The following is a 14,456-nucleotide window of genomic DNA, read 5'->3' as shown; positions in this document are numbered from 1 at the left end:
AGGGAGCTGTTCAAAGTGGAACTCCTTACTGAAGACACTTCTATTCCAGTCTATGAGGTTCCTGGTTGAAGATGTGTGTGGATGTGCCCATGACAGCAGTGGGGTACCAATTTGATTGTCATCTTCCATATCGCCTGTCAGCTAGGACTGATGGTCTTGGGTGCCATTTCTTTTCATAGCAGGACCTCTTCGGTTGTCATACATGGCACCCTTAGAGCTCAGTGGTACTTCGACAATGTTCTATGCTCCATTTTGTTGCCTTTCATGGCAAGCCATCCAGGTGTGTATAGAGAGGAGGGGGAGGGGGGGGGGGCTGCTTGCATATATATTTATATGTAGCATATTTTTACTCTCATAGACAAATAATTTGTAATTGCCATGAAATCTGTAATTGCTTTTCTTCATGCATACCAACCGTACCATGGCTAGAAACATTACTAGATCTCTCCCCAATTTAGGATGCTTGGAGCATTATTTGCTGAGCCCTCCAACCAGCTAAGGATATTGATGATCTAAAATACCAATTGGACAGAACTGGCATCATATCCCTCATGTGGAAATCCAACAACTCTGTCAATCAATACCAAGCTGAATAACTGCTTGCATAAGGGCCAGAGGTGAATCCATGTGTTATTGACTTGCTCAGTTTGTGAGGCTCTTTCTCTCGAGTAAATTATCCAGTTTTTCTGAAATTATAATTTGTTTGTCTGTACATGGACATCACATCCATCAATTTCCATCCTATTTGGTTAATTCCTTCTTTTTTGTCTTAGATTGTAATTGCAAACCTGTTGTTTGCAGTCTCCTTTCCTTCATCCACTACAACCATCACATCCCTCATCACCTTCCTGCAGGTCCTATCCCATTACCACCAGGCTTGTTGTTTGTCACTGGGGATGCTATGCTCTTGTACAGATACATGCCCCATTTTTGAAGTGTTACTTCCATGGAACTTTGAGTTTCCCACCAACTGTTTCCACAGTTTCAGTAAATTATGTCAGTAAAATTCTAGGATGATTAATACTGTAAGGCCAGGCTGACTACCTGTCCCATCCTTGACAAACTAGACCTGTAAGTATGCAAGTGATTGTACATATGAATTAGGTTATTTCTGTTGTGCTTAAATTGTAATACCACTCACGTCTGGTATTCTTGTAAAAGTGATCTACAGATGAATAAAATTACTACTACCACCACCATCACCACCATGACTACTATTCTCACTACTACCAAACCCACCACATTGTTAGTACTCCACATAACCACCACATTTTGGCCTGTCATTAAGTTCTACTTTGAAGGTCAAACATAAAAACCAAATGTGTGCAATCACCATGTGCACATCTATGACACTTTAGTGTGCCAACTGGTTAATGCCTAGCTACAGGAATATTTGCTATCCTGTTTAGATCCCTTGATGATAACTCCATGGTCTGGACACGTGGTAGAGATGGGAATTTTGACTCCTACTCAGCTAAACAAACTACATTCATGAATGTAGCTCTCCATTTCCCTGATAGATACATAAAAAATATCAGCCCACATCAAACCCAGTAATGGCAAATACACCTCTTTGATGACACTCATTTTAAGTTCTTCTTTACAGTCTTGGCATGTGAGTTGCTGAATATATAATAGAAAGGAAGACTTACTTACACATGTAGACAACTTTACCAGAGCTTTTACTGGAAGAGGGAACCTTGTGCAGCACTCCCACAACATTCATTTACATAATCACAACAAACATTCCACAATTGGTAACCACCCATCAACTATGACTCCCCTAGGTAAACCATAAAAAGATCCTACTACATCCTTCACCATGACTTCAACTACCTCTAGTCATGCTAGGGGACATATCACTCTCATCTTACTAACTATGTGGGAAAAGACAGATTGCTACTTACCATGAAGAAGACATGTTAAGTTGCAGATGGCACAATTAAAAGACACTTACATAAAGCTTTTGGCTACTGCCTTGATCAGTAAAACAGACTCTCTTTTACTGATGAAGGGTATGGCTGAAAGCTTTATGTAATTGTCTTTTAATTGTGCCTGTCTGCAATTTAACTTGTCTTCTTTATGATAAGTATCAATCTGTCTTTTCCTACATTGATGATATTCCCACCTGGACCTCTCATCTTACTAAGTTATTTTACATCACCCACCCTTATTTCCCATTGCCCATCCAGCCTATACAACACTCCAGTCTATCTGTGTGTGCTTCCATTTCCCAATCCTGTACTCTACAGATAATTCCCAAATGGATGATCCAGCTACATGGCATGTCCCATGCATAAATACATCTCTTACCTTTTACTTGAACCCACTTGAACCATTACGTGTCAGATGTAATGAAAGTGCCTATATCACATATGAGCTGTGTGCCAATTACTTTGCAATGTTCTGCACTAACTCAGGAAGTGCCAATGCCAATCCCAACTATTCTATTGCTCCACATCCTGGAACATGAGTGACGTCAATAACTGTCTCAGTATCCATGCAGATTGGATCACCCTCCCATCTTCATACATTTTCTTGTTTTGGTCCATACTATCTCCTCCCAAAATATGGAAAGTGAAGAGGCTGCAGCAGAGGAGATTTGTTTCACAGTGGTGAAGATGAAGAAGATTGTGATTTTCATCACCTCCCAAGGTATGGTTTTAAAATACCCACACCAAAGTGGAAAATGTGTTCCAAGACTTGGTCTGAACACATGCAGGAGCGTATAAATTTGTTCTTTGATCAACAGTTGCATATGATTTACATGTAATAATTAATGTTTTCTCTGACTCAGATGGCTAGACAATAAAACAGGCAGTTTCCTTAAAATTATGAATTTACTAATGAATCATAGTTAATGGGAGAAACAGAATGTTCAAAGAGAATTTGCAGGAAATATAGTCAGAATATACTTTCAAAGCAAACACTGGAGATGAAATTATTATCTACTTTCTTATACTACTCTGAATCCTGTTTTCCACTTTTTGAGCTCCTGCCTTACAATGTGTTGGTACAACTTTGCAACACAGTACAGCAGTGATTCCGTGTGGCATGAATTCCACAAGTTTTTGCAAGGTTTCCATAGATATGGGGCAGAAAGTACCTATGTACATGTCAAGCAGCTCCCCTAAATTACAGGTCAGTGGTTTCAAGGCACAAAGCAGGCACCCAATGGTGTCCCAGATGTATTCCATGGGATCCATACTAGCCAATTTGGTGGCCTCAAAATCAATGTGAGTTCACTATCATGCTCCTGAAACCATTATAACATGATTATGGCCATGTGAAATGGAGAGTTAACCTGCTTCAAGGTGACATTGTCATCAATGAAGATGAGGAAGATGCTGGTGGTTCTCAATAATGTTCACACAATTCATAGCTATCAAAGTGTCTTCAGTTATTACCATTAATCCCATAAAGGTGCAGCTGAATTTGTGCTGTAGCATAATACCATGCTCACTGGCCTATCTGTGTACATTGCATGTTTCAAGCAGCTGTTCAACTTATCTGGACACAATTATCAATCTTGTATAACAAGAACTGTGATTCATTTAACCAGATGATGCATATCAATTGATTCCATCCCCACAGCAACTGTAATTTATGACGCTGCTGGGTCAATATGGGAACATATAGGGGTCATTTGCTGCAGAGATCCATGTTCAACAATCTGTGCTGAACAGTATGTTCTGAAACAGTTGTGCCTGTATCAGTACTGTACTCAGTTGTCATATTTACCACAGAGTGCCTCATATCCTGCTTTACACAGTGGCCAAGCCTGGGATCTCCATATTCTGGGATGAAGCACACACATCCAACATCATGTTGCCTACTTGTGATTCCACCATCTTTTAATCACTTCCCATAGACATTCACAATGGTATTGTGTGAATATATGACCAGTATCACCATTTCCGAGATACATGTCCCCAGGTTCTGGGTCATAACAATCAGCCTTTTGTCAAAGTCCATTACATAAGTCAATTTCCCCATTTGCAATCCATGTCATTGCTAGGACGATTCCCCATCCATCTCTGCTCTGCTTATATACCTTACTTATGGTGTCAAGTTTCCATAGTGCCACCAGGCAGCATTCGATTTTATACACTCCTGGAAATTGAAATAAAAACACCGTGAATTCATTGTCCCAGGAAGGGGAAACTTTATTGACACATTCCTGGGGTCAGATACATCACATGATCACACTGACAGAACCACAGGCACATAGACACAGGCAACAGAGCATGCACAATGTCGGCACTAGTACAGTGTATATCCACCTTTCGCAGCAATGCAGGCTGCTATTCTCCCATGGAGACGATCGTAGAGATGCTGGATGTAGTCCTGTGGAACGGCTTGCCATGCCATTTCCACCTGGCGCCTCAGTTGGACCAGCGTTCGTGCTGGACGTGCAGACCGCGTGAGACGACACTTCATCCAGTCCCAAACATGCTCAATGGGGGACAGATCCGGAGATCTTGCTGGCCAGGGTAGTTGACTTACACCTTCTAGAGCACGTTGGGTGGCACGGGATACATGCGGACGTGCATTGTCCTGTTGGAACAGCAAGTTCCCTTGCCGGTCTAGGAATGGTAGAACGATGGGTTCGATGACGGTTTGGATGTACCGTGCACTATTCAGTGTCCCCTCGACGATCACCAGTGGTGTACGGCCAGTGTAGGAGATCGCTCCCCACACCATGATGCCGGGTGTTGGCCCTGTGTGCCTCGGTCGTATGCAGTCCTGATTGTGGCGCTCACCTGCACGGCGCCAAACACGCATACGACCATCATTGGCACCGAGGCAGAAGCGACTCTCATCGCTGAAGACGACACGTCTCCATTCGTCCCTCCATTCACGCCTGTCGCGACACCACTGGAGGCGGGCTGCACGATGTTGGGGCGTGAGCGGAAGACGGCCTAACGGTATGCGGGACCGTAGCCCAGCTTCATGGAGACGGTTGCGAATGGTCCTCGCCGATACCCCAGGAGCAACAGTGTCCCTAATTTGCTGGGAAGTGGCGGTGCGGTCCCCTAAGGCACTGCGTAGGATCCTACGGTCTTGGCGTGCATCCGTGCGTCGCTGCGGTCCGGTCCCAGGTCGACGGGCACGTGCACCTTCCGCCGACCACTGGCGACAACATCGATGTACTGTGGAGACCTCACGCCCCACGTGTTGAGCAATTCGGCGGTACGTCCACCCGGCCTCCCGCATGCCCACTATACGCCCTCGCTCAAAGTCCGTCAACTGCACATACGGTTCACGTCCACGCTGTCGCGGCATGCTACCAGTGTTAAAGACTGCGATGGAGCTCCGTATGCCACGGCAAACTGGCTGACACTGACGGCGGCGGTGCACAAATGCTGCGCAGCTAGCGCCATTCGACGGCCAACACCGCGGTTCCTGGTGTGTCCGCTGTGCCGTGCGTGTGATCATTGCTTGTACAGCCCTCTCGCAGTGTCCGGAGCAAGTATGGTGGGTCTGACACACCGATGTCAATGTGTTCTTTTTTCCATTTCCAGGAGTGTAGTAGACAGTGGTTGTTATGTTTGGGTTCATCATTGAAAAAGCATGAATTTGAAAAAGAAACAAGGAAATGGTTACAGAACACATTAGATTTAAGTGCAGTGGAACCTCACTGATTCTGTCTAATCAAGATGTGTCAAAATCTGAATTACTGGTAGTCTAAATTACTCTAAAGCTGTTAGAAATACAACATGTGGAGTATGTAGTGGATAATTAAAATCTAGATGAACAATGATATTTTATGAAATAATGTACAGTACTTTTAATTTAAAAGAAAGAAATGTAATGGTATCACAATAATGAACAACAGCATTAAACAAATTAATGTTATAGTACATATTCAAATGTTACATTAAACAAGTTTGATATAAGGGACAGTCAAATAAAAACAAAACAGATGGAAAAAAGTAAGTAAATTGTGTAATATTTCAAAAGTAATCACCATAACCATTAACACACATATCACAATGTGAGACAAGATGGTTGATGCCTTCATGGATATATGTTTGTGGTTGCCCATAGAACCATGATTGTATCCAGGTGTGCACCTCTTCATTTGAAGGAAATCAGCAGCCATGAACATCTTTCTTTAGGGCTCCAAAAATATGGAAATTGTATGGAGAGAGATCGGGACTGAATGGAGGATATGTAAGGGCATCTCATAAGTTGCCAAGGTTGTTTCAACTATGCTGCAGAAGTTTCACTCAGAAGCCCTTCCACATCTTCCGTACAGTCCTCATGCAATTTCCATAGTTTTGGAAACTTAAAAAAAAAGACATTTATGGCCATCAGTTTGGTTTAGATGAAGAGGTGTGTATCTGGGTACAGTCATGATTCTGCAGGCAAATGCAAAAATTTTTTCAAGGAGACATTGACCATGTTGTCTCACAGTGCGATAAATGTTTCAACAGTTATAGTGATTACTTTTGAAATACGAGGGCTATTTGGAAAGTAAGGAATGATATGTCACGAAATGGAAACCACAACCAAAATCAAAACTGTTTTATTTGCAACAGTTAGCTACAACTTCCAGCTTCTTATCTCCATAATTGCTGATCCGACTTAGACATTTGTCATAGCGTTGTATCAACTTTCCAATACCCTCATTATAGAAGGCAGCCACCAGTGCTTTCTGCCAATTCTCTATGCTGGCCTACAGCTTGATGTGTTGTCTTCATGTGAGCAGAGATGAAATACAGAGGGAGACAATTACGGGCTGTATTGTGGTTAATCAAACATTTTCAATTGAAAACGATGGAGGAGCATCTTCATTGCCCCTGCAAAATGCAGCTAAGAATTGTCTTGAAGAAGAAAACACATGACTGTTATGTAATGTTGGCTACATAGCTTCAGGTGAAATTTCTCATCAGGCCCTCATACTTGGCAGGAGACACTATTGTTCTAGGTATCTTTATGTGCTCCCTGTGTGCTCAGAACTAAAAAGATTGATGTAATGTGATCAACAGGCATACTAAAGACACTGCCCCACAATCATGTGCAAAACTTCATTGGATTTTCCATTTTGTGACTGATCATTCCTTACTTTCTGAATAACCCTCATAATAAACAATGTACTTATTTTCTTCCCATGTGTCTCATTTTCATTTGACTAGCCCTCATATATACACTATTGCACATATCTATTACTGTATGTATTCAAAAGTGAAAAGGGAGCTCTAAAATGCATATCTTAAGAGCTATGAGGCTTTGGAAGGTGAAAAGGAAAAACAAAACAGCGACACTGCTGAATGTTCCAATAATTGTGTTACATCACACGTCCCAGTAAAAGTAAATATTACACAAACAGAAATGGAATTAGCAGCGAAAGGGACCAGGAATCAATGTAATACAGCTATGCCAGTAACTAAAGTTCTTATGTTGACTGACGAAAATGGAAGAAACTGTGCAAGCCTGCTAAATGAATTATCACAAGAAACACTCTCTGTAACATCCTTTGTTAAACCAGCCATGTTCTTTAATGACGTTACTAGAGACATTCATAGCAAAATCAAACACCTAGGAAAAGAAGACACTCTAATAGTCTGTGCTGGATCAAATGACCCGCAGAAACTGGAAGAAGACATATAATTTCAGAAATGCTGTAGAAGAGTTAATAAGGAATACATTACATACAAGGTTGATACTGTGTACAACTCCTTACCAGTGAGATAGGGTACAGACAAATTATAACTTGTATCAGTTGAACAAGCATTGTAAAAGCATGTGAACAATGCATTCATGCCACAGTACTTTATGTAAACAAATTCCTAAGATGACAAGATTTCACATGGTAAGGATTGCATATAAACAAAAGATAAAGAAAGAAACTATGCAGATAATTAAAGTGTGCAATAACAACCAAAATGCGGATTGTAGTCATGGGAAAAAACCTAGCAGTAACAATCATGCCAGAGGTAGAAAAATCTTCTATAGAATCAAAAAACCAGGGAGATGGAAAAACTGGACTATCACACTCCAAAAATGAGATAGACAACACTGAATCAACACAAATGGAAACAGATGCACCATTAACAGCAGTGTTGGAACAAGCAGCATCATCATCGTCCCAGAACTACATCCACCATTGGCAACAGCAGCAGAGACACATTCACCAGTAGCAACAGCACCCCCAGAATCATTATTGTCAGAAACACAGGCAACAAGAAAAGAATCAACACCAATAACAGAAAATGCAACATCAACCCTGGCAGAAGTAATAGGAGCCACTCAGCCCCTTAGCAAGACAAGAACTTCACTACCATGCCATCTGAAGGAGCAGTCAACATTGGAAAACTCATCAAATGGTTGTATACTGAGGAAGAGGAAAGGAGCAGTTCCATCCCATCTCAATGATTTTTTTGCTGAAGGGTTACAGGAAAACCACAGTAAGATAAGTACAAGTGTAATGTGCTTACATAGTAATGTATGTAAAAACAAACTTAATGAACTTCAGTATTGGCTGGTAAACTTAAACTCCACTGTGATTTCAATAAATGCACACTGGCTTAACAATGAGGAATTAAAATTAAGTGTACCATTTGGATATAAATTGGCAACCAGCTACTATAGTACAAATATTAAACATGGTGGTGTATCTGTATATGTTAAAAATAGTGTGAACCTAATGTATGAAGTTATAGGTGTAAGTGGACTGTGCATAGAAGCAAAATTTGAAGCTGCAGCTGTAATGTTGCCACAACAGGAAATTATAATAGCTTCAGTATACTGCCCCTCAAAACACAATTAAGACCTGTTTGTGGAGCTTATGGAGAAACTGGTCTCTTGCTACTCAAATACAAAGACTACAGAATGCTAATATTTGGTGATATCAATGTAGACATTAGGTTTAAGAATAGAAAGGTTGATCACTTGCGAAATTCATTAAGATCTCTTAACTTCAATTGCATAAATGACAAACCCACAAGACAGGAAGCACTTCTAGATAACATAATTTGTGATTTTCATCCAAACAAAAGAGAATTCAACACAATCAAGCTAGGTATTTCATATCACAAGGGACTATGGCTCAGACAAACTGTTAACAGTCAAGCAACTGAAACTTCCACGGACTGTAGAACAATTATAAGACAAATTAATGAATCAATGCTAAACAAGTTGATAAGTAAATGGATTCAATAAAATGGAATAAAATAATAACCACTGCAGGTGCAAATGAATCTACCAACAAGTTTGTAGAATAGTTAACTGAAAATTTTGAAGCATGTTGTTCTAAATGCTGCAAAAAAATATCAAAGCAAAATTGTTAAACCAAACCACAAAATCTAAAAAGCTGGTATACCCCACATCTAAGTAGAATAATAAACATAATGCTACTCCAAGCACAATAATGCTGACAAAGAAATGTATATGAAAGTGAAAAAGATTTACAGGTCTGAAATCAAGGCAGCTGAGTGCAAAGCAAATGATACATATATACTGAACTCAGTGAATAAATGCAAAGCTGCATGGGAAATTATTAAAACAGAAACTAACTGTGATGATAAAGTATAGCAAACACCAATGCACATTTTGTCAATCCTCAATCAGATAACAGAATAATGGAGAATGTGAGTAAGGCAGAGGTACTGCTGCCAGAAATGAACAGTAAGCAGACAGACAGTTTTCACTGGACTTGGGTAACTGAGAAGATGGTCTATGACTCAATAGCTAAACTCAGTAATTCTAGAGCAGAGGGTTACTATGGTCTCTCAAATTATGTTATTAAATATATCAGAAATCAAATTGTAATGCCACTGAATAAAATAATCAACTAAATTTTAAACGAAGGTAACTATCCAGAATGTTTAAAAATGTCTGTAGTTAAACCAGTACGTAATAAAGTATATGTAAGACATAATACTGCATGCATAAACAGATGAGTCAATATTTTGAACATAATGATATACTCACCTCCTCACAGTATGGTTCCAGATCCAGCTTTTCTACAGTCAAAGCAGTTGAGAGTATGGTAGCAAAAATATACAATTGTTTTGAAAATAAAGATATTATCTGGACTTTAGGAAAGCTTTTGATATGGTCTCCCACAATATTCTCATAAAAAAGCTCTACCACTATGGAGTGAGAGAAAATTCTCTATGCCTAATGCAGTCATACTTGGACAATAGAAAACAGTTAGTTACGGCAAATAATCAAATGTCAGAATGTCTCCCAGTTGCAAAGGGTGTACTTCAAGGATCTGTTCTTGAACCTTTCCTTTTCATTATTTATATGAATGATTTACCTGCAGTTGTATAATGTGATGTGGTGCTGTGTGCTGATGACACAACACTCATCACATGTGATACCAATCTTGAAAATGTGCAACACAGCATGGCAGTGGCAATGGAGAGGGGCACTACTTGGTTTGAGGCAAATGTACTGCAGAAGAATGATAGTAAAACTGAAGCTATTTTATTCAGTCTGAATGCTCCCAATCATGATAACACAACAGTAAAATTATTAAGATTTTATATAGATCAAAAGCTTGGCTGGTATACCCACACAGGGAAGATATGTGGCAAATTGGCACTTGTCATATATCTGCTGTACAAGCTGAGGAGCAGTGTCAGTAAAGAACATCTGTTATTTGCATATTTTGTATTCTTCCATTCGCATCTGAGTTATTGAATACTATTATGGGCAATTCTGTAGGCTCAAAATTAGTCTTTAAATAGCAAAAGAAAGCCATAAGGTGCATAGCAGGACTTAGCCCATATGAATCATGTCGAGATTATTTTAAGAAACTAGATATAATGACAGTGCCTGGCCTGTATATTTACAACTGCCTTGTCTTTGTTGAAGAGAATCTGAGTAAATTTGACTTAAGGAGAACAGTTCATGACCATCACATAAGAAGTGGACATATAATTAATATGCCATATGCTAGGCTTGCAAAGACACATAGCAGTTACAAATATTTTGGTCCTGTCTACTTGAACAAATTACCTGAAAATACCTACACAGTGCCGCTAAACAAATTTAAAACTAGTCTTTCGAGGTGAATGAAAAGTAAAGTAATTTACTCTGCTCAAGAGTTCCATGAATATGTGATGACCCACTTTCCTTATAATAATAATCTATAAATTAACTGCAAACTATACATATGCCACACTGTTCAAGTATTTTGTTACTGTTTCATGTACTTATTGTTAATTATCTGTTTGATTATTTATTTTTCATTCACTGAACCATGTAGTTCATTTATCTTGTAATTGATCTGTTAGGAAACTTCTTGTTGTTAGTGACATTTGCACAAATATGTGTTGTATGTATTGGATTATTATCCTGTAGTTAATAAAATTTGTCATGTTGAAGTTTATATTATTATTATTGTTATTATTATTGTGTTAACACTGATGACACCAATTGCCTGTAAATACGCTCAGTGGTGGAATAAAACATTTATATTTGTATTTGATGAAAATCACAATCCACACATTGTTTGCTTGACATAAGGAAATGACAAGAAGTCTTTAGGTGATAAATCTGGTGAATACAGGCAATGAGGCATTAATTCAATGTTGTCTCCACCAGATATTCAATGGAAACTGTCTGCCAGGCCGAGTCCTGAACTTGGGACCTTTGCCTTTCATGGGCTGACTGAACTACCCAAGCTCTTGTCCACAAAAGACAAAGGCCCTGAGTTTGAGTCTCAGCCTGGCACACAGTTTCCATCTGTCAGGAAGTTTCATATCAGTGCACACTCTGTTGCAGAGTGAAAATTTTAATCTGGGAACATTTCCCGGGCTGTGGCTAAGCTGTGTCCCTGCAATATCCTTTCTTCCAGGAGTGAAGTTGGAGAGGTAGGAGACAGGGTACTGGTGGAAGTAAAGCTGAAAGGAGAGGTTGTGTGTCATGCTTGGGTAGCTCAGTTGGTAGAGCACTTGCCCATGAAAGATGAAGGTCCTGAGTTTGATCGTTGGTCTGGCACACAGTTTTAGTCTTCCAGGAAGTTTCATATCAGCACACACTCCACTGCAGAGTGAAAAGTTTATTGCAGATTCAATTGTTTGTGATGTACTGTGTGACAGTTGGCATTTTCATGACAAGAAATGACATATTATTAAATGTCCTGCAGTCTTTGATATGCATAAGATTGCCTCTGTCTCACAGTGAGTCACATACCAATCTTCTTAAATCATATTGCGTAAAGCCTCAGTGTTGTTTGGAATGAGGACTAATTGTGCTCATTGACGACTTGTGAAAAACAAACTGTTGTGAACGATTCATTATTATTTGCACTTTGATCCTATAAATCAATGGTTACATCACATCCATTATAAGCAAAGAAACAAGAAATCTTTGTCTTGGGAGAGCTTGGCAGGTGAAACACTTTTATCGATTTTGGTTCTTCTTGATAAACCAAAACAGTTGAGTACTGCCCAATTTCCAACTCATATGAATATATCCAAATTTTTTCTCTTATTAGGACCTCATATAAAAACTTTTCATTTCCTCAGTCAAATGTTAGAGCATTTCCTTGCACCAGTTTACATGCACTCGTTTTTTAGATTCTTTTTAACTGTTTGGAATCCATTGGAAACAGATCTTTTTCACAGCTAAATATTCATGAAAAATTAAATGTCCTGCAGTCTTTGATATGCATAAGAATGCCTCTATCTCACAGTGAGTCACATACCAATCTTCTTAAATCATATTTTGTAAAGCCTCAGTGTTGTTTGGAATGAGGACTAATTGTGCTCAAACTCCATGTAATTCATGGCTGGTAAGATAAATTCTGCAAATTAACTGTAAACAGTCATTTATGGAGGTGATTGATTACCAAAATTTGAATGAAATTATTTAAAGCATTGGTGCTGATTTAGGCTTTTACAAAAATGTTAAACAAGTTATCCACCTTAAATCTTGACATGAAATGTCCAGTTTCCCCAAAATTGTTTCTTTGAACACTGGCTGTCAACATACTACCCATTCAGTTTTTGTTCTGCCATTGCTCCACAACAGGAAATGATAAATGACAAATTTTAAAGTAATATTAATCTTACATCTCAGTTGCGCCATCTACTTTTTATTTGTAAGAAGATAAAAGGCAACCCTCATATTTACTTTTAAACAGTTATAATCTGTTTTGAAAGTTATTAAGTCAATAACATAAAATTCAATTTTATTTTCAGGATCAGAACTCCACAAAAACAATATAATAATTGCAGTGAATTGGACAGGTGTATATTTTATTGATGATCAAGAAGAAGTAATACTCGAGTTGTCCTACCCTGAAGTCAGCAGTGTGACATCCCACAAGTAAGTTACTGAATGTAACTCATTTTAAGCAGTCTGTTTCTCATAATAGTAGCTATAATATCAAGTAATACTTCTCACTGGTAGGTATTATGAGTAATTGTGTTAAGGTGTGGCAAGATGAAATTGTGTAATGTTTTATAATATTGTGAACAAATTATAAACCCATCCTTGTTGTTGAAAATATGTCACCTACAAACTCACACTGTTGATACAAAGATTTGTTTCATGTGTGCTGGGCAACAAAGAATTAGGCTCACCAAATTAGTAGCACAGAACTAGAAGCAGCACAGTTAAAAGAAGCAGAAGAAAATTTTATTCAAGTGAATGTTAGAAGAACTGCCCATGATATAGTTGTCACAGATCCTTCACTTCATTTATTTTGTTTTTGCTTTTTTCTGTAGTTTCTCCTTTCTGTTAATCAGTGATTTTCGTAAATGGGATAAAACTGCAGGAAATGATCCCTGACAAGATAAGGAAAAATAAAGGTGACATGGAAGCAGAAGGTACACTCACTTGCAGGAGCAGGTAAAAGTTCTTTGATGGTGGCTCTGATAGCTGTACCAAGCAGGTGGCCCACTAGCATGGGGTAAGCCAGGCTGCCCTAACTGTGTGGAACATTCTCCACATCAACTGCCACTACCCATATCACTTGCAGTGCTTGCAGGCATTATTACTAACAGAGTTGTCTTTGCTGCAACGGTTTTCCTGGTTCACTACACAGACCACCATAGTGCTGGGATTTCTGTCACGTCTCCTGTTCATGTTTAGGAGGAACAATATTACCAATCTCCACAACAACCACCTGGGGGTTGCAGAGAATCCCAATGGTGTAGTGGATGTGAACCATCAGCACCTGTTCAGCCTCATTGAGTTGGCAGAAATTATTGGTGATCTCCTCATGGGACCAAACATCCTTGCACACCTCCTCATAGGCAAGGCATATGTGCACTTTCTGTGGGTGACCCTGCCTCCCAAGCTGAAAGACGTACCTTTGGTTGTAGGAGGTATAATGTGACTACCAACTAACAATGCTCCAGCTCCCTGCCCTCTTACATGTGGAGTTAAAACATTAGTACAGTCAGAATATTTCCACTTGCCTGGTGTATTTTCCTGTGTGGTTTCACTGTCAAGGATCTTCTTTCTCCATATTGAAGGGGATGTACCAT

At 39.3% G+C, this 14,456-nt stretch overlaps 1 protein-coding gene across 1 annotated transcript in view; it reads left to right on the top strand.

The window, feature by feature from the left end:
- The window catches only part of LOC126191464 (myosin-VIIa-like), a 389,317-nt gene that overhangs the window by 250,307 nt on the left and 124,554 nt on the right, over nt 1–14,456 (top strand). The window contains exon 27 of the mRNA XM_049932341.1: nt 13,164–13,290. Coding sequence (XP_049788298.1) covers nt 13,164–13,290 — 127 coding nt within the window. The remainder of the gene's footprint in view (nt 1–13,163; nt 13,291–14,456) is intronic.

The sequence above is a fragment of the Schistocerca cancellata genome, chromosome 6 (assembly GCF_023864275.1).
Source record: "Schistocerca cancellata isolate TAMUIC-IGC-003103 chromosome 6, iqSchCanc2.1, whole genome shotgun sequence".
Lineage (NCBI taxonomy): Eukaryota > Metazoa > Arthropoda > Insecta > Orthoptera > Acrididae > Schistocerca > Schistocerca cancellata.
This window is presented reverse-complemented; position numbering and strand designations above follow the sequence as displayed.